At 44.7% G+C, this 27255-nt stretch overlaps 1 protein-coding gene across 1 annotated transcript; it reads right to left on the reverse strand.

The window, feature by feature from the left end:
• Positions 1-1942: 1942 nt before the first annotated feature.
• Positions 1943-25761, reverse strand: LOC125687880 (solute carrier family 15 member 1-like). The gene is made up of 23 exons (XM_048933197.1): positions 25678-25761; positions 23726-23757; positions 20333-20417; positions 20107-20248; positions 18610-18729; positions 18336-18435; positions 18013-18103; positions 16765-16848; positions 15256-15338; positions 14055-14141; positions 13347-13436; positions 11339-11383; positions 11215-11247; positions 11003-11091; positions 9525-9606; positions 7965-8090; positions 6663-6809; positions 6190-6239; positions 5497-5604; positions 5265-5361; positions 4292-4438; positions 3401-3508; positions 1943-2804 (listed from the first exon to the last, which is right to left on the reverse strand). The coding sequence occupies exons 1-23, from the start codon at positions 25679-25681 to the stop codon at positions 2613-2615; spliced, it is 2142 nt and encodes a 713-aa protein (XP_048789154.1). The 5' UTR covers positions 25682-25761; the 3' UTR covers positions 1943-2612.
• Between the last annotated feature and the right edge of the window lie 1494 nt (positions 25762-27255).

A 27255-nucleotide genomic window follows, 5' to 3' on the forward strand; every position in this document is an offset into this window, starting at 1 on the left:
AGGGTACACTCAATCCCTTCATCTAAGTCATCAATGAAGATATTAAACAGGATGGGCCCCAGTACCGACCCCTGGGGGACACCACTTGTAACAGGTCTCCAGCTGGACTTCACTCCATTGACCACCACCCGTTGAGCATGGCCCTCCAGCCAGTTCCTTAACCAATGGAGGGTAAAACTGTCCAAGCCATGGGCAGCCAGTTTCCGCAGAAGGATACTGTGAGAGACCATGTCAAAGGCTTTGCTGAAGTCTAGGTAGACTACATCAACTGCCTTTCCCTCATCTACCAGTCTGGTCACCCAGTCGTAGAAGGAGATGAGGTTGGTCAAGCACGACCTGCCTTTCATGAACCCGTGCTGGCTGGGCCTGATCCCGTGGACAAGCTGTGTGATCTCTCCCAGGAGGATCTGTTCCATGACCTTCCCTGGCACTGATGTCAGGCTGACAGGCCTGTAGTTCCCCGGATCCTCCTTATGGCCCTTCTTGTAGATGGGAGTCACATCAGCAAGCCTCCAATCCTCTGGAATCTCACCAGACAACCAGGAGTGCTGGTAGATAGCCGAGAGCGGCTTAGCGATCACCCCCGCCAACTCCCTCAGCACCCTAGGATGAAGCCCATCCAGTCCCATGGACTTGTGACTTGTGACTCACCCATGACACCACACTGCCAAAGCCCTCCCTTTCAACCAAGCTCATACTGCTCCCAGCTCTTCAAGCTCTCTGCACTGATCAAACCTCTACCCCAGGCCCTCCTCCCCAACGACATCCCAACACCCAGCTCACCTGCTGGGTCCTTGCGGACATAATATTGTTGAGAGCCTTCAGGTGATGCTCCAGCAGAGGGAGGCTCCTGATCTTCACATACTGTAATCATCAGAAAGCTTCTCTCATTATGTTGCACAGTCTGTTTCATTTAAACTCAGAGCTTTCACTCTGTTAGCTTTTTCTGGTCTTTTTTTTCCCCAGCTGCTAACCTGAGCAATGCAGTCTGCTTGGAAGAACTTGAATGAATCCAGGGAGCTGGCCCCAGCGGTCACAGTAAGTAGTAGGAGACAACCTCAAAGCTGTGCAGTTTGTATGCATTATTAGCAGGGATGCAGGCATACACATCCCTCTATTCACACAAAGCTCAAATCTGACTGCTGGAACAGATTCTCATTTAAAAAAAAATGCAAGAGTGGTGAATTAAGTACGAAATACAGAACACACTGCTGTCTGACTACAAGAGCTGAGGTTACAACGATCGACTTTCACTTGGATTGATTTCAGCGTATCTTCTGTGTAACAGAAGATGACCCTCCAAGCAGCCTCATAGTCTGGACAGCAGCATGCAAAGCTGAACAGTGACAGATTTAAAGATAAGTCTCACACCTCTCTAATCCCCAAAACCAAACCACTTGATTCCAACCCAAGGGATGATTCCTTTTGTCACGGCTTCAAGACGGACAGTCAGAGCAACGCAAACAGGGGCTGCCCAGGCTGCTGGCATGAGCTGCTCTGATGTCCTCAGAGGAGCTCTTGCAGATGGAGCCTTGGGGCTGTCCCAGGAGCAGAAGGCAGCCCACCGCTTTGTATATATGGAAAGGGCTCTCCAGGATCACCTTACAGCCCAGTGGGATCACAAGACTCACAGAGAGATGCAGGAGAAGAGCACCTTGTGCAAGACTTATTGAGACCAGAGATGGGGAAAGGGAGAGGTCAGTTGGAGAGGAACAAGCATGGGTAAATAGAGAGATGACAGGATAGAAAGTGCCAGCTGCATGCAAAAAAGTTGCTGGTCAGTGTGCTTGCCTGGCCATGCTCTGGGCCTGGCTGCACAGTCTCTCCCACCTTTTTAAGTTCCATTTCTAAACGTTTTCCTGGGGGATGCACACATTGTTCCACATGTGTGTGTGGACGGAGATCCGTGCAACTGTGAGTCATACTCTTACACTGCTTTCAATAATTTGTTACAACACAAGTTTTATTCTTGTTGGTTATTCAGAATACAATTTGCCATTGTCTGTTCACCTCAGTGGACACCCCATTAACACAACTAATTAAGGACATACCAATGGGCAGTTAATAATAGGCACATAAAGCACATCACAGTGCATTTCCAAGGTACTGCTAGGTGGAGTACAGACATTTTAATCTGAGAAATCCAAGAGCATTTCTCCCGTTATCCTTAAGGACATACAAAAGAATTTAAGGCATATGTGACCTGCTTCTAAATAACAGCGAAGCTAGAAGAATCGTGCAGTTTGGCTTCAATTACTATTTCTTGGCAATACCTTTTTCCCCACCCCTCCACATTATAAAATTGAAATACAGTATAAAAATACATCTATGTAGAGTGTCGAATAGTGCCATGTGCAATTTCAATATTTTAATGCTATGAGGTACATTTTAAGAGTGCAAATTCTGCAGGAGTTTCCTCAGGATGCCATCTTCTGTACAAGAGATTAATCATTTCATCTTGCTTCCCAAGAGGCTGTACGTTAACTCAGAACAGCTTTTCTCAGCCTCTCCCATGAGGTATGTTACCCAGTGATGTCAGCAATATTCTGATTCCTGTTATTGCAGGGACAGTTAACAAGCTACCATGATTCAAATGCTCTTAAATGCACCTTCTACAACCGAGAGACAGTTTCAGATTCTTTTCCATACAAGTCTGGATCCTGTTTTATTCGTCTCTTCTTTTCTTCCTCAACAAGTTGGGCTTCAACCTCATTTGGATCAATATATGTATAATAATACGCCATGACAGCAAAAATGATGCAAACTACAAACACCAAGGCAGCAAAGAGAACGTCCTCTGCCCACTGGAAAAAAAAAAAAACACAACCAAAAAAAGGTATAATTTAGCCATCAGCAGTTATTCTTCCAAAGAATTACACCATTTTGCTGTTTGCAAGCAATGAGCTCAATTCCAAATGTGGAACTCAGCACACACAAGTACTGCATGTCTTGAGGACTAAATATTAGATCTGTTTCTATGGATCACAGTGGAGAGCGAGACTAGTAACTCTAGTCTCAAAATGCTCTCTCTCTCCATCTGAAAACCCTCAACTGCTGTGTTTCACACTCTCTGGTTACTTCAGCTGAAACCAGGACCGAGAGACCTTTTTCAAAGACAGGCTCTTCCTTCTCTGAAACATCACCCTTTTGGATTCACTAGGGAATGCCATAAGTAGTCTGAAGGTTTGTCCAAATGTTCTTCATCAGAAGAATGACTGCTTTCATGCCTGAAGGAAGGAGGTTTGAAACCAATGGAGCCAGAAGAAAGAAGGGACATGGCAAGGCTGACTGACTGGTGTTCAAAAGTTATGGCTGAGAATTATCAGCCATGACTCCCCTCATGTTAGAGCCTCTTTCTAATAGTGCAATACAAAGGCACGCTGATTGCCTGTGTGCTTACCCGCTCGCTCAGTGTGAATAGTCCAGCCATGATAAGGACATTTAAGTAACCGAAACCCAGCGTCAGCAGCCATCCTGCCTGCACCACTGACTTCATATTAGATGGCGCCTATAGGAGGAAAGCAGTAAATTTTTAGTCACACTTTTAACACTTCCTGATGTTTACAGCATTATTCACACTGTAACAACACTGGTTCTCCATGGGGGGGAGGAGAGGGGGAAATTTTTAACCTGTTTACTTTAATTGTTAGAGCTCAATAAATCTCAAGAAGCAACAAGAGAAACAAGAGCTTTGTAATTACTGCTAAAACACTTTTTACATCGTGTGCACTAAGTAGCCAAATGCAAAATGTGCCTGCTATCTCACTTTGTACACACTAAATGAAGGAGTGCTTCATAGCCAAGCAAGCCACAATTTATATTCTCATAACTGCAGAAGATACTCAGAATTAAGGGAAGAAACAGAGCTAATAATACAAATGAAGTTAGAAGACAAAGGAATTTGAAGTGTACAAATTGCTGTCAAAGGGAAACCAAATTAAACCAGTGCAATTTTGATGCAGAAGTGTCAGCAGTGGCTCAATTTGTATTTGCGGGGTCTCAAGTTTGGTTTAACAGCAGCAGTACTGTTCTGTTCATTTTCAATGGAAAGTCATGTGTGAGGTGATTGGAAAACTGGTGACAAATCTTCAAGCGGTACAGCATGGCTCCATGGAAAACAGTGTGCACCTGCCTGCAGTCCCGCTAGGGGGCGCTAGAGAATACTGTTCAAACAGCAGCGGTACGGAACCATCTTGGAGGAACGAGGAGCCTCAGGAGATCCCCGTTTGTACAGGTTGGGGGCTTAAGAGTCCTGAGCTAACACGTGAATGAGCTGAAGAGCAAAGCCTACCTGTGAGTATGAAAACTGCAGCCCAGTGACAGACAAGACTATTTCTCCACATGAAAATAAGAAGTACTGAGGGATCTGCCAAGCCATATGGACTGTATTGGGTTGGATATCTTCAACGTATCTTAATTGAGTCACGTCTTCAGAACACTGAAAGTAAAAAAATAATGCATTAGGAACAGTGGTAACGATTCTGGCCACCAGAGGAATTCCAAATAGCGTTACATCATCTATGTAATCATACACAAAGTTCTGTGAGAGTAAAGGGCACTGTGTATGAAGCACCATGCAGCAAGTAAAGAAATGCAATTATTTCACATCAGAGTTCATGCGAATACTTAGTGTCAAGCAGGGCTCAGGATTGAACAAGCCTGTTGGGCTTGTTCAGCCTGGAGAAGAGAAGGCTGCGGGGTGACCTCATTGCAGCCTATCAGTACCTGAAGGGAACCTACACCCAGGAGGGGAGTAAACTCTTCAAAAGGGCTGACAACAACAGGACTAGGGGAAATGGTTGTAAGTTGAAGGAGGGAAGATTTAGGTTAGATGTTAGGGGGAAGTTCTTTACTAGGAGAGTGGTTAGGCCCTGGAACGGGCTGCCCAGGAAGGTTGTGGATGCCCCGTCCTTGGACGTGTTTAAGGCCAGGTTGGATGGGGTCCTGGGCAACCTGATCTGAATGTGTATGTTTGGTGGCCCTGCTAGGCAGGGGGGTTGGAACTACATGATCCTTGGGGTCCCTTCCAACCCGGGTGATTCTGTGATTCTGTGATTCTGTGATTTAAAGTCACTGGTGATTAATATGAATTTTTTGCAGTATGTCACTGTCATGCTCATCGTTATTTTTATTGGTGTTTATGTTCAGACAGTTTAACATAAGAATTATCTGTTTAATTAAGGGCAAGAGAAATAATTGTTCAAGTGTATTTCAATTGAAGAACATTAAAGTGGAGAACTATTGCCCATTCAACAGCAACTCACCTCATTAATTATGATTGTGTAAGCACCACCATATCCTAATGCCTCTGAAGTTATTGTGCAATTAGTTGAATCTGCAACAATCACTATATCATCTGTTCTGAAGGAAGAAAAAAAACAGTTCAACCCATATGTATAGACAATTTTGTGTAAAATAAAATGTCCTTTGTCTTTCCTGCAGGGTCAAGTACGTCTGTTTCTTTAAGAGATTGATTTAGATGAGGGACACACTTACCTTCCTCCTGAAAAGAGATTGTAATCACTGATACTTGTCTCTTCCAGTGTTCCAAAATCCGTGTCACCCATAGTGACGTTGACTGTCTGAGGCAAGTTATTTACAAACCTTTAACACATAGGAATGATGAATACTTTGGTTAGTATTTCAAAGAATTCAAGCTTTACTTCATGCTTTGGCAGTACGAGTATTAAGCTTTCTCCTTTTACTTTTGAAAACGAACATTTTTGAAAGAACCGTAAATCCCCGCAGACCCGGATAATGCAAGAAGCAAGACAGGCCTACATCACCTTATTGCTTTCATAGGGAAATGAAAAAAGGGAGTATTTGCTTCTGGCAGTAACAAACTACTACAGCAGCTACAAATGGAAGATGTGGAAAAAAAAACCCATATTTCCTACACCAATTGGTAGGACACTTCTTACCAGCAATTCAAAAGAAGGTAGACACATTGCCTATAGCAAAAGAAATTCTAGGCAGTGTGAAACATACTTCCAAGATTAAGCTAAATAGATAAGTACGATAGCTCAGATAAATTTTGTTCTGGAAATTCCTTTACCCTCTAAACTGAGGTGTCCAGCAAGTGGAAATCTCCTACAGGATAGAAAATGATGTTAAGCAAGAAGAATCCCCAGAAGAGGGAGAGTGAAGTAGTCATGCCACTGAAAAGCTGAGGAGCAACATCAGCTTTACCTGATTAGATTGTTTCCTTCTTCTGGTTTTGATGTGAAATTATCTGACCGCTGGTGGAAGAGAGCATTAGTCAAGACACTTCATTGGCATCAGCGAACTGCTTAAACCTGTGCTATTACATACAACTGAGAATTCACAGAGGTTTCAGAGCAAGATTCCAGGCCTTTATCTTTAGGTTCCCGCTAAGAAACATCTACTAAAAAATCCTTGAAGACCACACAGGTAAATTCAGCAAAACAGTAACTGTCAAGTCAGGTTGGTCAGATGTTGGTGAATTTTGTTGTTGTTTTGTTTGCTTTGGTTTTTCCCCCCCAGTATCCTGCCTGCTCTTTACAATTCAGGTACAATTTTCCCTCGGGCGGCAAAGAGAATAAGAGGGAAAAGAAAAAAGAAAAACTACCCAGAGCTTCCCACACTCCACATAGATGGTTGCTGTGGCACTGATGTATTCCTTAGGATTTAGGGAGACTTACCAAGCTAGAAACAATGCCTGTTGCTGCATTCTTAATGGTGACAGTATGCATGTTGCTGCTCGAGTCGATACTTTCACTTCTGCTCTCGGTCCCAAAGCTTATGATTACAGATTTCAGCTGAGAAGTCTCAAACATCCTGTAGTTTGTCTACAAAGACGACAAATTGTTGTGAATGCCCATGTGATGGCATTTGTCTCTACCTCTGAGGAAATGCCAAATTTGGGGGGAATCGAAATTTTACAGGGATGTTACATCCAAAGTATCAGAGATTGTGAGCAACGCCTGACTTCAGTTCTTGTTGTCTTTTCTACACCGGATGCTCATTTTGTTTGATCGCTGATGTCTTCCTTCACAAAAACCTCAAAGCTTCCTACAAGCATTGTGGAAAAGCTGTACATTTCACTGTGTCTTTCCTTCTCCAGATAAATCTAGCTCACCGTTAGCAAAATTCTGTTTAGCAACAGAGACAGCACGAGTATAAACCATTTTCCACATGGCAACACTTCCTACAAGATGCTGATCCAAACTGCAGCTTTCGTGTTTCAGCGTAACACAAGTTACTACTGCCAGGATACATGATTTAGATATTTCAACTACCCTTCACAGGCTTGGAATGTAATACAACTTGAATAATAAATTAACACATTTATTTAAAAATATATATCTTTGCTGTATAGATGCATAGAACAATTCAAAACACCTGGGTTATGTCTATGGTAGAGAATGAGTATTTGTACACCCTTCGTGTTCAGGTGTGCATCATGGTACATCAATTCCACTTCAGGATTCAGCTTGGGCACCCTCATCTTCTCCCCACAGCTCAGTTTCCATGCAAGCTATATCTGGAGGAGAGTGGAAGAGGGCTTCCCTTCTCCTATGGAAGCAGGACAGCAGACTACCACAAAACGTGTTGGTAAGACTTCCTTGCATTCATTGTTACAAAGATCCATCAGCTCCACTGTGTCTTGCAGTCAGTAGAGCTAACAATACAAATTGTGCTGTAAAAGACCCTGAAAGGGTTCTTCAACAGCAGAATCTGGAGCTCAAGTAAGGCAGCCACAGAAACATATCCCAGTTCACATAAGTGATCACTTAGAGTAAGAGCAATGACTTTCTAGGCCTGGAAGGATTTTCTTCTTCTTATTATTTAAAGGAATAGCAGTCCTTCCTGTTAACAAGTGGCACAGAGGGGAAAAAAAAGCCAACACATAGAAAATACTGAATTTTCAGTCATTAGCTAAGAACCACTTTGACTTGCTCCATTCAAATTTGACTTCCTATTCCCCATCTCCCCTTACTTACTGACTCCATAGGAAGAACAGTCACGTTCTGAAGATCAGGCAGAAACGTCACATCTGCATTGCTATTACCTAGGTTCATTATTCTGATTTGGGCCTGTCCAGCTGCAGGGAAAACTGGAAGAGTTTTCTGTAGGAAAGAAAGAAGTAAATCAGTGCTCTATCCTAAGTCACTTGGTGGATGCACAGGAATAACTACTCTGTTATTTATCTCATGTTGAAGATTAGCATTTGCCTGATGATTTGTCAGTCATGAGAATGCAATTTTAATCATGTTTTAGTTGCTAGCCTCAAAGCTTTCCAACTGCTTCCTCATAAAAGATGTCTCTCCTTCACAATGCTCGCATGATCCTCTTCTTACAGGGTGCTGCCAATACCAACTCCACTCAGCAGTTCAGGGGACAGCTTTTCCCCATATCCTACGGGAGTGCAGGTTTCTGAATTTCTTTATGCTGTGTTCTGACTCCTTTTCCCAGCCCTCGTGCTGCTCAGAAGCACACACGTGCACTGTGCAGTGCGAGAGCCCAAAGAAAAAGGACAACTGGAGACTCCACTTTCCACCTGATGTAACAGTAAATAGATTCTGCTCTTGTAGAGCCTCAAGAGCTGCACTTATTTCAGTTCTGCCTGAGCCCCTCCTGTGCTTTGGTCTTTTTCATTCTCATTAGGTACAATCGCACAACTAAAATAGATCTACATCTTCCTTTCTGCAGGATGCTCCCGTGCAACAGCCTGGAGATTTACCAGCTGTGACCAAGCTTCTGCCCAGTGTGAGTACGTGTTTATGCACAGCTCTAATCCTTCAAGCAAGGCACTCAGGATGAGTCTTGTTGAAGGCCAGGTGCTTTGCTCCCCACTAGAAGACAGAGGCAAAATAAGGTGTGAGCCCAGACATCAAATGGTGATCTCCTCATTCCTCACAAAAGGTATTTAAGAAGTGAGAGCTCATCTTGGTAGCGCACTAAGGAAGGTGGACGCCTTGGGATGGCAATTCAGACGTTGGGATGCAGTCATTACCTCCCAGAGGTGTCACTGACTCCCAGCTACAAGGAAAACCTGCATCTTTTACATCTGTTAAACATGACAGCTCCCTTTGAAGCAAGAAAATCTAGATGTGCCGAGTCCTGCCTTAAATAAGTGTCATAAAATCATCTTTGCTCATAGTGTGATGATGCTTCCCCGGCTGTGGTGAATCACACTTCACCTCCAGTTTAGGTGTCAGAAGAGATCAGAGACACAAAGCAGCTCCCTGTTAAGGAAAATCTCTGGTTCTCAGCTTTTAATCTCAGTTTCAAGACCAGAGGCTGCCTTACATGCATGATGTATCATAACAACAGGTGAGACTGTTTGTGGGATGGTGATTAGCACTCTAATATAACTGCCTATGAACTCACTGGATTGCAGTATGCTTCTGTATTTTCCCTCCCCTCTACTTCTGTGCATGCATACTTATTCCTGATTTCCAAGTGTTTTACACACAGTGTTTGACTCATTTTCACCTTAGAAAGACTGTTCTATATTAACAAAACACTAGAATTCAGTACATGCACCTGGCTGAACTTACATCTATTTGCACTTGCACAAGGGCAGCAGCAATGGAAGCTAGGCCAGTAAGGAACATGCCAACAGTGATCTTCCTCAGGGGCCTAATTCAGCAACAAGACATATATATATATAAGTTAGACAAACATTTGATTTACTCATAAGGCTACAAATAGCAGATCATCACCATTTGAAGGGCTGATGTTGTCAGCATTTAGCTATCCTGTATAGAGTTCACAGTTACACTGCTGGGAAATTAAGTTTCCTGCAGCATCTTAACCTGTTGCTTTGCATCTGCTGGGCTCATTCCTGGGGTTAACCACTATCTGAACAAAATTGTTATTGGGTTTCTGATTTCAAAAGTCAACAGAAGAAAAAAAACCACATCATCGCTACCATAGAAAACAATGAAAAGGCAAATTTACACCTTGTACAACAGAGTAATAACTCTTGTGTGCATCGCTATGTTTAAATCAAATTTTGAAAGGAGCAAGTCAGGGAAATACTTTGAGTTAGGAGGCAGCTGCTGACATTCAGTTAAGTTGTAAGGGTGGAAGTACGGCAGCTATTGTATTGATGGCATCAATTGTCTGATGCAGAACATCCACTAATGAAGAGAGGTGCTTCCAGCACAGCAGCCTCCCACCAGTTTTTCATATCTGGATGGAAAAGTAGGATTGCATCTTGCTCCACAGACTTTATTCTAAGAAATGTATTCTGCACATAAAGAAATGTGAAGATCACTGTGATGATACAACAGGCTTTGTTAGAGGCGACAAAGGATGGGATAACCCAGGGAATGAGAGAGTTTGTGTTTTAGGAACGTGGGGCAAAATGCTGAGGAGCTGGCTGCTGGGAGCTTGAGCCACTCCTGTAACAGAGCTGCCTGAGCGCAAGGTAAGCCAAGTCCAGAAGCATCACTGGTGCTGACAGCAGTCTAGAAACCAGTAGCTTTGCTCTGTCTTGTTCAGTTTGGTGAGCCTCTTCCACTCCGCCTGCTTGCAAATGCTGGCCAGTTGATTGCCAATAATAAAAGTATCATGCAGTACTCTCTAAAACTGGCTCACTCAACACCTCCCTGCGATTGAAGGGCAAATACATCCGGTCCCAGGTAGTTTTAAGCCCAGAAGATATCAGATGCTGAAAGTTATGTTGTGTTTCTACTTCTGACACTTGGCAGGGGAGGGGAGTGTTAGACATAGGGAAGTGGGAAACATTAATGGTAGATAGCATCTCTTGTGCAGTCAAAGCACTTTGACCTCACCTTGAAGAGAAACCATATTATTACTTTCCTATTAGATTCTGCTCCTGTGGTCTGTGGTGCCTTTGTTTGCTGCTCAGAGCTCTTTTATTATTATATGTGTTAAATATTAACCCCATTTTTAATACTGTGTTGTTTTTCTCTTGGCTGGAACTTGCTTTTGTTTAGGGCAAGAAGAGCATCTTAAAGGAATCACTGAAATGAACCTCTGCTGAACCCAGGTAAATACATTAACTTACGTAAAATTGATCTTGCATTTCTGGATTAAAGGATAAATCACAGCATCTACAATTGGGACCATTATTATAATCAGGATTGGATTGACAGTCTGTTAAAAACAAACATAAAAAGAGAAAGAACTAAGTATTTTTCAGTCCATTTTTACAAAAGGCAACAATACATGTATATCATCTTTGGGAAGTACTTAGGATTGTCAAGTAGATTACTATACCTGCATTTGGTCTGGCTGAATCTGAATAGCTCCCTAGTGGGGAAAAAACATAAAATAAAATGTTAGTAACAAACAAATAAAGTGGGTGTGAAAGGGGTAAATCTTGGGGGAAAAAGTCACTTACAAAGTCCCCATCCATTGTTGCAGCTTGCAGTGTCCACCTCGAGACCTTGACAGAAGAAGAGAGAGGTAAATCCCATGGTTAATAAGCCTCCCAAATTTCCTCTTGAATTGTTTTCATAAGTAAAGTGTTTGGAAAGGTGGACAGTATAATAAAAACAGAGATGGCTTGCTACAGGAACATAAACATTTGAACAAAGTGATTTTCATGGTTCATCTCACTTCATTTACTGGCTTCACAAAATCATGAAGAAATAGTACTCAAGAGGAAACGAGGAAACAAGACAGATGCCCAGATGCTCCACACTTGGAGCCTCACCATGATTCCATGATTTCCCACACATGCTTCTCTCAGCTGTCACTGCAGATGAGCCAGAGGCCATGCAGAGCTGGCACGTGGCTGTCAGCCAGGTGCTCACAGCCTACAGCCCTGACCTGCTGCTCCTTACTGCAGCACTGGACCCCAGTGCCTTCCATCCCTCTGCCCAAAAAAACTGCCCATGCTCCCCAACCTAGGAGGAGACAACTTCTACCAATGCATCTGCAGCCTCTGCTCTTGTGCTGCACCACTGTCTGGGACAGAATCATAGAATTGCTCAGGGTGGAAAAGCCTTTAAAGATCATCAAGTCCAACCACAACCCAGCCATACTACCCTAACTCTAACAACCCTCCACTAAATCATGTCTCTGAGCACCACATCCACATGGTTTTTAAACACATCCAGGGCCGGTGACTCAACCACCTCCCTGGGGAGCTTAACAGCCCTTTCTGTAAAGAAGTTTTTCCTGGTATCCAACCTAAACTTGTGCATCTAGAGGCCATTTCCCCTCATCCTGTCGCCTGTCACCAGCGAGAAGAGACCAACCCCACTCTCGCTGTAAGCACCTTTCAGATACTGGAAGAGAGCAATAAGGTACAACCTCAGCTTCCTTTGCCCCAGACTGAACATCCCCAGATCCTTCAGTCTCTCCTCGTAGGCCATATTCTCCAAGCCCTTCACAAGCCTTGTTGCCTTTCTTTGTTCCTGCTCCAGCACCTCCATGTCCTTTCTGTACTGAGGAGCCCAAAACTGAACACAGTTCACCTCACTCGAGGTGAGGCCTCATCAGTGCTGAGTACAGGGGCAGGATGACTTCCCCAGTCCTGCTCACCACACCATTGCTCATACAAGCCAGGATGCCATTGGCCTTGTTGGCCACCTGGGCTCACTGCTGGCTCATGTTCAGCCGACTGTCCATCAGTACGCCAAGGTCCCTTTCATCAGGCAACTTTCCAGCCACTCCTCCCCAGGCATGCAGAGCTGCCTGGGGTTGTTGTGACCAAAATGCAGGACCAGACACTTGGCCCTGTTGAAACTCATACAGTTAAGAGCAGGAGGAATACCAGGGAATCTTAGAGCAGGCCACATTCATAGTTACAGCTCACCAGTACTAAAGCATAACCCTGGCAGTCTTCAGAATGTAATGCACTCTGCCTTACAGAGAGCTGATTCTCTCAGATACCCTCCTAAATTTGTACTGCAATACTTAATTAACGTAAGCCTGCTTTCCTGAGTCCTGAGCACTCCATCCAAATCAGTGGGAATTACAGGGTTATATCCAAGATGTGAGGTGTTACAGATCTGAGCGATCAAGCAAGATGGCATACGTCTCTCTGGCTCTCCAGAGTGCTTAGATGAGGATTCCACGCTGCACCTCAACTGACAGCAGAGAAGAGTGGGAACTAAAAAGCTGCAGGTTACTGTTTCATCTGCCACCTGCTGGCTGGTAGGATCTAGAGAGGCCCGAGTCACTGGATCACTCCTGGGAATGCCCAGATAAGTCAGCTGACTGCTCTTGGACCACAGGACATTGCATGAGCACTGAGTAACCATTGTGCATCATAACTGGGCTGAAGAATTTGCTGAGAAGTACTTCCCACCCTTACACAAAGATCTTCTTAGGTGCAGTGCCTCCAGAACATGTAGAACAGGGCACATTTAGAAATGCAAAGCAAAGCATTTCTACTTTACCTGCTGTTCAAAAATTCCCCAGAACATGGGGAGAGCGCTGTAAACGAATAACGTGTTGAAAACCATCTTGATCTGAGTAATTAGCAGTTTCTGTAGATAAGAGGAAAAACAAGGAAAGAAGTCAGTGAGAAACGCAACACTTCCACTGCAGTTCGCAAATTCCCGGCGCAGCAGCAGGTGGAGACACGGGACCTCTCATGCAGTGTTTACCCATATCCTGAACTTTGGATGTGCCAGAACTTCTGCTGATTTCTGTTAAAACAACCCCAGGGTGGAGTGCCAGTTAAAGGGGACGCTGGCAGCAGAAAAGTCTGTTCTTGGCATGCCTGCACTGCAATGGCAGCAGATTTAGCTCTGCACTACACTGTTTTTTTTTTTCCTGGTAGGCTTTAGCAGTGCTGCTTAGGAGGCATTTGAATGACAAGGAGCTGTGGAATGCATTTCATGCATGAGAATTACACATAGGCAAAAGTAAAATGAAGGGAAGGGGCTAAGGTTTGTGGTGACATTGACAGAAGTGCAGGGTGTGTAGGGTACAGGGAGCAAAGGACACAGCCAGGGGACTATGGGACATAAGCCATCAATTTGTTCATGATGAAGAGGTGCAAAAGCTATTAACCCAGCTTCCAAGGCAATGGATCAGAGTAAGCAGCACAGGAACTGGGGCCTGGGGATGCTGGGGGACAGCAGTGCTCACGCAGTACTTACATCATACTTCTCGCTTGCCCAGTCTAGCCAGTGTTCTCTTTTTGGGTACTCTTTGCTGCGATGCCGAAACCTGTTTTTAATGGCAAACTGGAGAGAATCCAATATGTTAAAATATTTGTAATATAAGCTGTTTTATAGTTAGAAGTGACACTCCTGCTTCTAGATCTCCTCTTTAGAGGGTGCCAGCTCTGTTACCTGCTGCAAGCACTGGAAGGAACAGTGCATTTAAGGCTTCATAGTGCCTATCTGGTCAAGTGGTTACCTGGGATCAGGTAAACCAAGCAGATCTGCTCTGAGCAGCTCTAAAGTGGATAGCTGTTATGAACTGGAAGACCTGCATACTTAGGACAAACTTCCATATAGCATGAGAATGTCTAATGCACCGTTTCTCAGAACTGAATGGCTGTAAGAGCACATTTCACTATAAGAAACTGCAACTTGTAGAAATTTAATGGTACTGAATATGCAAAAATTACAGTCCTGAAGGACTCCACAAACTTTCAGAGTGTGACAACATGCAAAGCCAAGCTGGGCAGGCTCTAAGGGCAGTGGTCTAAGAGAAGGACAGAGGCACATACAGAGATTTGGTTTGGGTAGTGTTTATAGGACAAGCAACAGTCTTGGCTATAACAGCCTCACAGGTCTGCATGGAGAATGGGGAAGCCTGTGAATGATAAAAGTGCCCTGATCTCAAAGTTGAGACACTGTTAAGTTTAGGATATGCAGAGCTAAGAAAGCAAATTTAGCTCCCTTCCTCACAGGCTTGCACTGATACATAATGTCCCAGCCTCCTTAGTACAGAGGAGATCAATATCCTCCGCACTGTAAACAATGAATTCTTTCAATAGCCAATAAATTTTTGTGGTAAGTTATACTACTGCCTCTTGACTCAGGTCAGTGCGTACTTTCCTGTCTCTCTACAAGGCTGTATAAAAGAACGTGAACAAGCAAAAGGATAATTCCCAGAAGATGGGATAAGCTTTCACACATTGTTAACATCTTGTTTTGTTTTCTGTGTGTATAAACTGAGATACGAATAAAGACAAATAAAAAGGCAGTCTGAATTTGGAGGTGTCAGTAAGAAGTCTTCTGAAAGGAAAAGAGTTTTTCCCTTACAATATAAGAACTCTGCAGTAGGTGCAAGTACTGAGCAGCTTTGAAGGTTCCTGTCAGGCTTTTAGGGAATACCAGCACTACTTACTCCAATGCAATTACAAACTCGAGCCATTGTATTGTCTTGCGACTGAACTTTTTTGTACGTTCGACTTCCAGCTACGAACACAACTGCAATAAGCAAACAGAAAGGAATTTGTGGTTAATTGAAAGCAGTGGCAAATAATTTAGTGTGAAAAACATAATTAAGTAGTTGCATCAAGCTGGGAGTAACTCTGAAAGGAGTAATGAGCATGACTACTGCCGTGTTATTATACAGTAAAACAAATCCAATTAATAAATATCAGTAAATATCGCTATTAAAGATGCAGGACCAAACCGTGATGCTCTTGAGGTTAGTGGCCATTCTTGGAGGGATACGAGTTATGGTCAAAGCAACAGCCACTCCGGATCTGCTCTTCGGCCTTGCTGCACTTAAATAGGAACTCGAGAGCCCGGGACGCTGCATGTCACATCATGCAGGGACACGTGAGGCGTCACCTAAGCCACAGCTTTTGTCAGCATTCCCTCAGCTCCCACACGCAGACACGTTCCCCAGCCTCACCCTCCCACGTGTTGGCAAGGTGTGGGCTCACACGAGCAGCCGCCGTCACCCTGGGCTGGGTGCACTGATAAGACAGAGGCAGCAGAGCTGCTGGCCCACCTGGGGGCCAGGTCCAAGAGGGGACATGACCAGGAAAAACACTACAGCGTACACCCGCCAAACCATTAGAAAAAAATAAGATAATAAAATACAACCCGCAAAACCTGCTCATGTGAGCATCAATTTCTTGGTCTTTGTATGGCAGCTGGAAGGCTCAAGGAGCAATCTGCAATGCAGCTAGTAGAAATACCCTGGCATACTAGTGTTGTATTTCGCTACAGGAAATAAAGGACAATTACCCTGCACAGTTCACTATCCTGGACTATGAACAATATCTGAAAATTGCATTTTCTGAGTTCTCATCCTACCTTTAGAAGACCTTTTATTTATATAACCCAGCACACCAAGCAATTTAGACAGTATATTACATGTCTATTTCATACCATATCATAGAATCATAGCATTGAAAAGGACCACAATGATCATCCAGTTTCAACCCCCTGCTATGAGCAGGTTCACCAACCACCAGACCAGGCTGCCCAGAGCCACATCCAGCCTGGCCTTGAATGCCTCCAGGGATGGGGCATCCACAGCTTCCTTGGGCAACCTGTTCCAGTGCCTCACCACCCTCTGTGTGAAAAACTTCCTCCTAACATCTAACCTAAACCTCCCCTGTCTCAGTTTAAAACCATTCTCCCTTGTCCTATCGTTATCCACGTGCGCAAACAGTCATTCTGCTTAATTGTGCCTCGGCTTCACCAGTGTCTCCTTTAAAAGACGGAACTTTGGGTCAATCTGTCCTATCTCCAAAAAAGTTTCACAAGTTACATATTGCAGAAATAATCAGGTATTTCTAGGGATTCATACTTGCAGATTTCAACTACTTCCTCATGATTCAGAAATCATTATCACCTAACTACAGCAAGAAAGCAAGATGGAAACAGTTCAACTTACTTAATGAAACAGCCATGAGGGCAGCAGGAACTCCAAACACCAGCGGGTAGCACTGCTGTCTGCTGTGAATGCCACATTCTTGAGCTGAAATATAAAGTAATGTTTGATACAAATCCCAGGGACTGCTGCCAACATTTCACATAGAGCTTCTATTTCTTGCATTCACTGTTGACTCAAGGGAAAAAAGAGTCTCTGCTGATAACTGACAAGCTGGATGACCATGATACAGATCTACTTACGTTACTGAGAAGGGGAATAATACATCACAGAAGCCTTAGAATGGCAGAGGTAGGAAGGGCCTCATCTCACTCTCTGCTCAATCTCAACCACCCAGACCAGGTTGCCCTGGGCCATACTTTTGGAGGTCTGCAAGAAGGGAGACTCTCTGGGACAATCTCTGGGCAATGTGTGCCAGTGCGTTTTCGTTAGGAAAAAAATAGCTTGCAGCTAATTACTACTTTCATTTTTAAAAATCATTTTTTATTTAAACAATTAGAGAAAACGATGGTACAACTTTCCTCAATCAAATCTGTTAGTTTTTCCAAGGTAGCTTTCACCCTGTATCATCATGGAAGCAAACTGCATCTTGTGGTGTCTGCACGTCTCCTTCTGTTTTGGGAAATAATAGAATTTGCATGAAGCAGACCCCTAAAACACTTCCACATGATCAGTTCTAGTCAGCTGCCATCAAGGAATTTAAGGGCTAGAATTTTGGTCGAGAGCATTAGGGTTATTCCAGAGGTTGCATTACATTCTCTCACTTTTGAGAAAAAGTGGTCTTCCTCTTCCAACCATCGCATCCCTATAATGGCTGCATAAGCTTGTTGTACGCAGAAGAGAAAGCAACCTTGTACCGTATAAAAGCATGATTTATTGCATGGATCAGTGTGTTTGCACATGCATAAATGCTTCTGTCTTTCTGTGGGCACTTCAGGACGAATCTCCTTCGGTTCCTGAGCAGAGCGCTCTCACTTTCCCTTTTCACCGAACAACACAACTTTGAGTGACAGTTTTAAAGGCATTGGAGGATGTGCAGTATTTGTAGCTCTACGGAATTAAAATGCACTTGAAGTGCTAGATCAAAAGCAATCCAGACTGGAAACTCTCTTTGGTAGTACATCATCCTTGAGAAGTTACAAGAAAACTTGAAGACTGAATTTCCTGTTGATTTTAGCCTGTATGACTTGCATTCCAATACTCATTCCTTATTGCCATTTAAGTATTTTATGAACAAACGTGTGGACTTACCTCTGAGAATTGGGGTGATCACATTGGATAGGAGACTTCCAGCATTAATGAACAAAAATAAGATAGAGAAGAATCTACTTCTTCGTTTTTCCTACAGTAAGAACAAAAATGTTTTTCAAAAATGATTTTAGAAAGGGCTAGCCAGAGCAACTTTATTTTCCCTAGACTGAACCAACTTATTGCACAGTTCAAGACACATTGCTATTGATCTTCTTTACTCATGAAGCACTACAGTAAGACATTTTTCAACATATGTACTTCATTATATTGCTGTAACAGCCAAGCAGTAAAAATATACATATGACTGAAAATCTGGAAGATACCTGATGTTCTTCAAACTGATCTCCACCAAATGCTGACACACAAGGTTTGATTCCACCAGTTGCAAGTGCTATGACAATCATGCCAGTCATAGACAGGGCACTAGGATAAAGTAGAAAAAAAATGAAGAAAGAAATCATTCTGCTATTTTAGTTGAAGTCTGATGTAAAAGTTGACTGCAAGACAGTTGAAATGCAAGTGTCATCAATTTAAGTCTTAAGTTGTCCGCCCTGTCCACCACCAACCTGGAGAACATGCATGTACAAGTCAACTCACATGTGCACCGCAGTATTATCAGGATTGCCATCTCTGTTTTGATCTGTCATGTCGTTTATGGAGCTTACAGCCATGACTGCTTGCCCAATTGTAAAGACAATGGACAGGGAGACAATGGCCCTGTTATAAAGAGAGAAAATAAACTTTTACATACATTGGCAACTAAATGATTATGCATACATGTGAAAAAGCAGAAGTCTGCATCAACTATATCACCCTCTAACTAAGCAAGGCAAGATGACAAACAGGCTCTCTAAAAATCATGAGGTCATGGGACAATAAACAATTGTTTAAATCTTCAGTGGTTACCACTTAACCACCAGCTCAAGAAAATGCCATTATCTTATTTCACATACAGTGAAGTACAAATTGACTACTCTACTAAGGTACGTAACTTATGCTAATTTTAATATTGCTTAAGTATTCTCTATGTTCTTTATTTTTCTTTCCTCCATGCAGCTTAAATATATTTTGAAGACCAAAGCTCCCCTAGAGACACTGTTGTGAAGGCAGTATTACAAAATCACCATGTCTCCCATGCCTTTAACACCCATTCCTCTTCCTCGCACAGAAGAACAGCCCCATTCAAACTTGGTTGGAAATTAATAAAAAGTAATTGGCCGTAATTAGTCTTTCAGAAGAAGCAGCCCCAGAGGCAAAGCAGCCCACAGTAATAAAGGGCAAAGCTCAGGGATCTAGGACAACCCAGATCTGTTTGACAAAAGCCTCACAGCAAGCTTGGAGCTCCCTGGAGCAAGAGCAGCAGAGGAAGCACACACTCGGTGATCAGGTCCTTCTTTAAAGCATGCCATCTGAACCAATGGATGCACACACGTTCAATCTGCAGGGCATCAAACTGCTTGCAAAGACATGCCACTGATCAGACCAGCTACAGAGAGAACACCTGGCTCTGATTACAGAGCTGGTCTCCCAGAGGCCATCAGCCTGGTAGAAGACCGCACAACCTGCAGACAACCAGCTCCAACGACAGCCTCATCTCTAATCTCTGGGAGACCTTTGACAGCATTCCTCGCTCATTGCCCTCAATAAAACCCTTTACTGGGCATTTTCTGGCAAAGTAAACACTAATGGAATCATGACATTTATAAAGAAGAGCAACATCAGGTTGTTAAAAGTAATTTGGCTGTATCTTAAAGCACTTAAAGCACTTCATTCAGCATTACTTCTCTGAGCGACTACATGCAGGCAAAAATAGTTCATAACTTAAGAATGTTGCAGTTCAGTAAGACCTCCCTCTGACTCAAGTCAATACTGAAATTATAAAATGTTTTAGAATACATTCTAAAAGTCTCACTTAATACCAGGTGACGTAGTATTTCACTATTTCAATGGCTACTTGCAGGTGTTAAGCTTAACAGATGAGCAGATCTGTAATTTTGATAATCCCCAGTGCACTTTCAGATCTGGGGGAAAAACGATCCTGAAGTACATTGGTTTGTTGTTTGTTTGCTTTTTGAGGGAAGAATAAGCACTGACTTAAACTTTCCCAGGCTAGAGTCTGCAATGAACGCTCCCAAGATGGGTGCGAAGTAGCACAGGGCAACGAAGAAGTTGTAGATGGCTGTAGAAAGGCTGTCATCCCACCGCAGGAAGTCCTTGAAATACAATATGAGCACAGCTGTAAGAACAAAAGAGCAGGTTACAAACCAGAGTCAGGGCTGGGTAGCAGCAGGGACAGGGAGGGGCAGGATTTGGGATGTACCTCGCATGCCATAATAGGAGAACCTCTCGCAGAACTCATTGATGGCGATGAAGAAGATGCTCAAGGGATAGCCAAAGCAGCCCGGCTGGAAACAAAAGACAGCAGAGCTCAGAGCTGTGCAGCACAAGCTACCATGGTGTGCTGTGCCCTACTGTCTGAGCAAGTTCCATCCAGCCTCTGCACAGCAGCTGGGTGCTCAGGGAGAGGAGGCTGTGTGGGCTGAGGTGGGAGGATGCCATTCGCCCGAATCAAGAACCAATTCCCACTCTCCCCTCCTGGTTCTCAGATCTCAGACTTCCCATCTTCCCTTCCCATGACATCTTCAGCAAGGTTTTGTGTGATTTCCAGCTTGTGCACTTCACACATCTGAAATCTTAAGCACTCACAGCAATCTTGACTGGTAATCAAAGAAGCAAAGAGCCAGCATTTTTGGAAAAGAAACCCCAAGCCCCAGAAGCACAGGGAAATTAGGAGCCTGGCTCTACAGATCCATAGTGCCAGTTGGGACAAACAATTTAATTAACCATTTCCATCAAACAAACCGCAGGAAAGCTCCTCATCCTTACAAGTTCTCTGCTTTGCAAAGAATCCTTCATTTCTTGCCACTAAAACTGGCTTAACTCCTCAGCTAAACCCACACGGCACTAACTGCCAGATTTCCTGATCCTCCAACTCTTGCAACAGGCATCTGCATGGCTGCTACAACACAACTCATGACACAGTTCTTGCCCATTGTGACAGAGAAGAAAGCCATCCATCAGTTGTAAATTTACCCTAATCACTAGAATTGCAAATTAAATCTCTGACCATGTGCTTTTCTCAGCAGGTGAGCATACAGTCTGATCTTTGGGTATGTGTTGTCTGTATGGGGAACATACAGTCTGATTTCTGGGAGTTCCTGTGCAGAGCCAGGGGTGGCATTCAATGATCCTTACAGAGCCTTTCCAACTCGGGATATTCTAGGATCCCGTATGATAAAATTGCTATTAAAATTACTAGAAACACCAGCTGACATAACCCTTCCTACTTCACTTCTTAAGGGTTTAATTCTGAAAGTCGCAAGATTTTTAATAAACCTCAGGACTTTGTAGCCAAAGCTACACCAATCCCCATCCACTTCAGTGATCCACCTAGGCTGTAATGATCATTCAGCTCTAATATTCTTAAACTATTTTCTGAATACGGAAATTGAAGCCATTTTTACCCATAGATTAAGTTCTATGAAACTTGATTGCATCTGGATATGATTACAGTGACAGCTAGGAACAACAGAATAATATAGTTTTACAAAGGCTTGAGAGTCCAGGAGCCATCTGAATACAGCATCCAAGACCCAGTAAAGCAGATATTTAATCACAGAATCACAGAATTGTAGGCGTTGGAAGGGATCTCTAGAGATCATCAAGACCAGCCCCCCTGCCAAAGCAGGTTCCCTACACCAGGTCGCACAGGCAGGCATCCAGGTGAGACTTGAACACCTCCAGAGTAGGAGACTCCACAGCCCCCCTGGGCAGCCTGTTCCAGTGCTCCAGTGTTTCTTACATTGGTGCCTAATAATAAACAAACGTGTGTGCGTGAGCTGTCTGCAAATGAAAAAAAGCAATGCATATTTGAAGGATTAATAATAACCAGTGGAGGGGTATAGGACATTTCATAGGTGAAACTGATGAAATTTAAGCAGTGTGGAAAAGTATGGTTTTATTTATCTTTATGCTGTGAGAATTTAGAAATTAGTTTACTTCATATTTGAAAGGAAAGAAACCTGATACAGGGAAAGCCTGACTGGAGTGGGTAAATCGGAGAGCTCACATCACCAGTAGACTCTGGACAAAGCCTTAATGAGCTGCACAGCACGTAACAAAAGCAGCGTGCTGCAAAAAGATTTTGCAAGTAATAAAAGAGAAATTAAAGTAGAAGTGGTGAGAGTGTCACTGGCTTTAGAAAGACTCAGCCATGAGGACGAGCAAGCAGCCCAGCTGCTGTCTCCTTGGCTATTGCTGCGCACGTCTTATCCATGGTTTGGCAAACAATTTTCACCCAAAGAATCTGACTTCAGCCAAGGTGAGCACTGAGTGGGACTCATTCAGCTTTAGAGCAACAGAAGCCAGAGGCCTAAACAGATCTGTTGCTCTTGATTTCTCCTGTCCCCCATGGACTGAAAGAGGCGTCTCTAGAGGAAGACCATCCACATTTATCCCAAATTTCATTGACACGGGCTGCCCAGAGAAGCTGTGGATGCACCATCCCTGGAAGTATTCATGGCCAGGCTGGAAGGGGCCCTGGGCAGCCGGAGCTGGTGGGTGGCAGCCCTGCCCACAGCAGAGGGGTTAGAACTGGGTGGGCTTTAAGGTCTCTTTCAACCCAAACCGCCCCATGATTCTACGAAGATCAGACAGGAGTCACTTGTAAGATCCAGTCTCGCTCAGCTGAATGCGCAAGCTGCTCAGATGACCATCCCCGACCCCGGCACCACTTTTAGCAGCCTGAAGGTCACAGAGAGGAGAGTGCACAAGCCAGGGAGCAATCGTTACGCATGCAAACATCTGTGTAGCCACACTGCAAGCCAGAGAGCAGAAGAAGCCCAGTTTGAGAGCACAGGGAAACAAGCTGTCAGGAAAAGATTAGGAGTGGAGCTGAGCACTGCTCCAGAGTCAGCCAATGGGAGCCATCGTAAAGGCTTCTCTCAGCCCTTACTAGATGTGCCTTCGTGCATTACACATGTGCATGCATACATTTACTGACACAACTTTGTGAACCCCAGGTCCAGAAAGCATTCCATCTACTGCAGAACAGGTAAGAACCCAGAGGCTGCATCTGATTTATAACACTCCATAACATTCCTCTGCTCTGGGGATCCCAGGTTTGAGACTGGCACCACCCACCTGCACACCCTTGGCTTCAGCTACTGAGGAAGCTGTGGGAAAGTCTGCAGGGAAAGTTTGCAAGGTAAAGCCTTGGAAGATAAGAAACTCAAGGCTGCAGACAGACGTAGCCAAGAGGTACTGTTAACAGTTCAAAGATTCACAAGGAAGAATGCCACAGGAGAGCCAGCAGGTGCTGACAGCTCAGTGACAGGGAGAATGAGCTCTGGGGACCCTCCCGTCCCAGCTGGTATCTCTGTGGCCAAAGGCTCTTCAGACCTCTTACCAGGATGGTGAGCGTGCCAGTGCCTAGCTGGGGTGTAGGAAGCTGCCAGGCTATCTGGTGTTTGTGTTGGCCAGTAACTCGTTACTTTATATGTAAAGTATGTTTATCTTATGTTTACAGGGTGTTGGCTTTTATGCTGTTTTGATTTGTGGTTTTTTGGGTTTTTTTTTTTTTTTTGCACAGCTAAGTTTATCCAAAGTAACCCAAAGAGCAACTCACTGTAGCATAAGAGAGAGCAATACTTACCGCTGATGAGCCCTCACTCTTACTTTTTGCAGCTGTGGGGGAGAAGGAAAAAAGAACAAATGAACAAATAAACAAGTAAATTTTCAGTCAGAGGGACTTAGAGTGCAAGAAGACTATCAAAAAGCTCGTTTTCCTTTTGCTTTTCAGACTAAAATGTAGCTAATGCTTAGATTCACATAAGCTGCCAGGGAAACATGGAAAAGGACCAATGAGGCAAAGCGCTGCTTTCACTGTGTCAAGCACTCCCACAGCTGCACAGCACACACAGTTCACCTGCAGAGATGCACCCTGCTTCAGTTCACTCACAGGGTTGTCACCTGCAGGACAAGCCGGGGGTGAGGAACACAGCTGAAGTGTCCTGCAGAGATGGTTGCTGAGTCCTGTCCATCTCTCAGACCTAACAAGCACTGAGCGCACAGCCTGACTGGTGATGCACAAGGCCACACATTCATGTCAGCTGGAGGCTTATCTGGAGGGTCCTGTGAGCACTGTCCATCAGGGCACGCTTGGCTGAGCTTGCACTGCACCAGAGGAAGGCCAGCACCCACAAAGTGGATGTCAGCATATCCTAGAGCAACACATGAACTAGTCCATTATCATTAAGATAATATTGCAATAATAATCATGGAACTTGCAGGAGGCCGTTTGTTTTTCTGTGTGTTTGTTTTTGTTTTTGTTTTTCCCCCCTCCTTGCTGTAGGATGAAATTATCACCTCCACAAGAAATCTTTCAGAAGCATTTTCCAGAGAATGCTGACCTACTTCATTTTTGGGACACCTCTATGTCAACTATTTCAGCTTTATTCCTCTATTCAGCACTGACATGCTGTAATATATTGCATATAAATATAGATAGATAGATATACACATACCTACAAACCCACAATTCTATAAAGAACACAACATTACATATAAAAAAATGATGCACTATATAAGCAGTGTTATTCAGATAGCCAACGTTTCAACAGAGGAACCTAAACGGCCCAAGCAACTCCAGTAGCAGGCAGCCTCAGGGACAGACCTCCAAAAGAACAGAACACTTGGCATTCTGCACCAATTTCAGCCACAAATCTGGGGTTTGTGGGTGGCATGTTGGTGCACTCCCTCTTCAGGGCAAGCCTCAGTAATTCATTCTCTCCTCACAAGAAACAAGCCCTAGAACTATTCTCTTTCACTCTGAGCAGCCACGCACTGTATTTCCTTGAGATATCGAGGTATTTTTTTTACCAGATTGTGATCTCATAAGGGATGTTCTTACTTCACAGCCAGCCGCTCTCACGTGGCTGAGCCTCGGCCTCCTCCCGGAGCAGCCCCAAAAGGATGCTCCTGTCCCCAGGACCAACAGCTGCAGAGCCCCTTCCAGAAAGAGGCTGACACAACCAGCACTAAAACAAACCCACAGCATAGCAAGCCTGATGCTACGTGGGCACAGAGGGTTTCTCCCTCCCAGGGGTCCCACTGTCTTGCCTGACAAGATGACAGGACCCAGGTGCCCTTGGGGCAAGCTCTGCCTGCTCATCTCCACCACTACAAGAGGCAGTCAACCCATCTGGGCTGCAGTGGCACTGGTTGTGTTGGGCACCCTGCATTAGGTACCCCCACGTTGGTCTCGTTGGGCACTCCATATTGAGTGCCCCACATTAGGGGGCTTGTGTTGGACTTATCAGGCATCCCACATCGGCCTTGTTGGGCACCCTGTATTTAGATACCCTGCACTGGTTTTGTCTGGACACCCCACGTTGAGCACCTGGCATTGGTTTTGTTGGGCATCTCAGGTCGGGAGCCCAGGCAGCACTCCAGCCCGGAGGACCGACTGCACGGATTTGTTCTCCCGTGCGCCTCAAACCACCGTACAACTCAGCCCCTGGCAAACTCCGTCTGAAAAAAAACCGCTACCCAGCAGCGGGATGAACACCGCGCTCGACCCTCCCGCACACCCATCCCCGCACCTACCCATGGGGCCGGCGCGCTGCTGGCGGCCGCGCGGGGATGGAGGGACCGAGGGACGGACAAAGAGCGGACAGCGGGAGGGATGGAGAGAGACGGGGGCGGCCGGGATTTAAGGCGGCTCTGCGGGGTCCCCGCCCTGGCCGGTCCCGGCGCCGCCCGCAGCCGCGCAGGTGCGGGAGGGGCGCGGGGCGGCTGCGGGAGGTGTCCGCCCTCGGCCCGGAGCCGTTCCGAGGTGGAGGCAGCTCTGTGCATGCTGCCGGGTTTGTCCGGGCGAGGGTTTGGGGACTTTGTTTAATTACTGCACGCACTTAATGATTACCTGGCTGCTGCTGGCCAGGTCGGTTACTTCTCGGGTAATAATGAGGAGCACCTGCAGCCCACACTTAATTCGGACGTACAGAAGGCTTCTGTGACCCTGATGGAGAGCTCAGTGTGGATTGCTGATGTTGCTTTGCATGGGGGGTAGTTTACTTGGAGGAGCACTACCCCCATCAGTTACCACTGACTCCTAACGTTTTTGACATAGAACCGTTAGCATTGAGGGGACCTTAAAAGGCCAGGTAGTCCAGTTCCCCTGCAGTGAACAAGGACATGCACAGCTAAATCAGCTCGCCTGTGCCATTGGCCACCACACTCTGGACTCAATCCTGCAGCTGGTTCTTTGCCCATTGAACAGTCCTGCCATCAAATCCATGTCTGTCCAGTTTGGGGAGAAGAATGTTGTGTTGTACTGTGTCAGAGGCCTTACTGAAGTTCACATAGATGGTCAGTGTCTCTTCCCTTCACAGCGTCTTAAAAAGCCACTGTGTTGGTCAAGCAGGATTTGCCCTTGGTGAAGCCATGCTGGTTGTCCTGTGTCACCTCTCTGTCTTCCATCCTTTCTTTCATTCAGCTGAAGAAAGAACGTATGGTTATACCAGACTTACAGCATGTACACTTGTAAGAAGCAGCTTATGCTGTAGAGAGAGAAGCATACTGGATGTGCCTGCCTGCAATGCACACCCAGCAGCACAGCAGGCAGTGAGTCCCTGCTGAGGTCGGTCTGGCCAACAAGCAGTGCAAAACACAATGGCTAATGCCAGTGTTTCTCCCATGCAGAAGTCACTGAGGTGCTTCTGCTGTTGTTGAGCTGTTAGAGTAGGAAGACGAGATTTCTCCCCTGAGAACTAGATTTGGCCATTTAGCCTCTTCTCCTTGTATAAGCCATGGTGGTGGACAGGAATGTGGGTTTGTTCCCAAGCACATCCTATATAAACTGTATGCGTTTTGTGAAAGTAAACAATAGGCCTCAAATGCCTAGATGCCTCCTAGAAGGAGACATCCAAGTGAGAAGCATCCATGAGAGAGACTGCAAGCTTTCCTAGCAGTTTGAGATAAATGCTACGTGGGTCACATCGGCTTCCACTCCTGTTATCTCTCAAAATTGAAGGACTCTCTTAAACCAAACGTAAAAAACTGTCACACAAATACGCTAAAAATGAAAACAGAGAATTAATTCTGATGAGTACAAATGTTTTAATTCACCCCACAAAGGTAGAGTTCCAAACAATTGCTTCACGGGAGCTTCTGGACTGGTCCGTT

Source organism: Lagopus muta, chromosome 1 (genome assembly GCF_023343835.1).
Source record: "Lagopus muta isolate bLagMut1 chromosome 1, bLagMut1 primary, whole genome shotgun sequence".
NCBI classification, from domain to species: domain Eukaryota; kingdom Metazoa; phylum Chordata; class Aves; order Galliformes; family Phasianidae; genus Lagopus; species Lagopus muta.

What these genes read in the sequence shown, in the direction of transcription:
- LOC125687880 (XM_048933197.1), bottom strand. An exon ending in CAGGCATTGTTTCTAGCTTG is followed by an intron (nt 6,240 to 6,662) that starts GTAAGTCTCCCT and finishes CTCTTCCACCAG; the next exon opens with CGGTCAGATAATTTCACATC. An exon ending in GAAGGAAACAATCTAATCAG is followed by an intron (nt 5,605 to 6,189) that starts GTAAAGCTGATG and finishes TATGTGTTAAAG; the next exon opens with GTTTGTAAATAACTTGCCTC.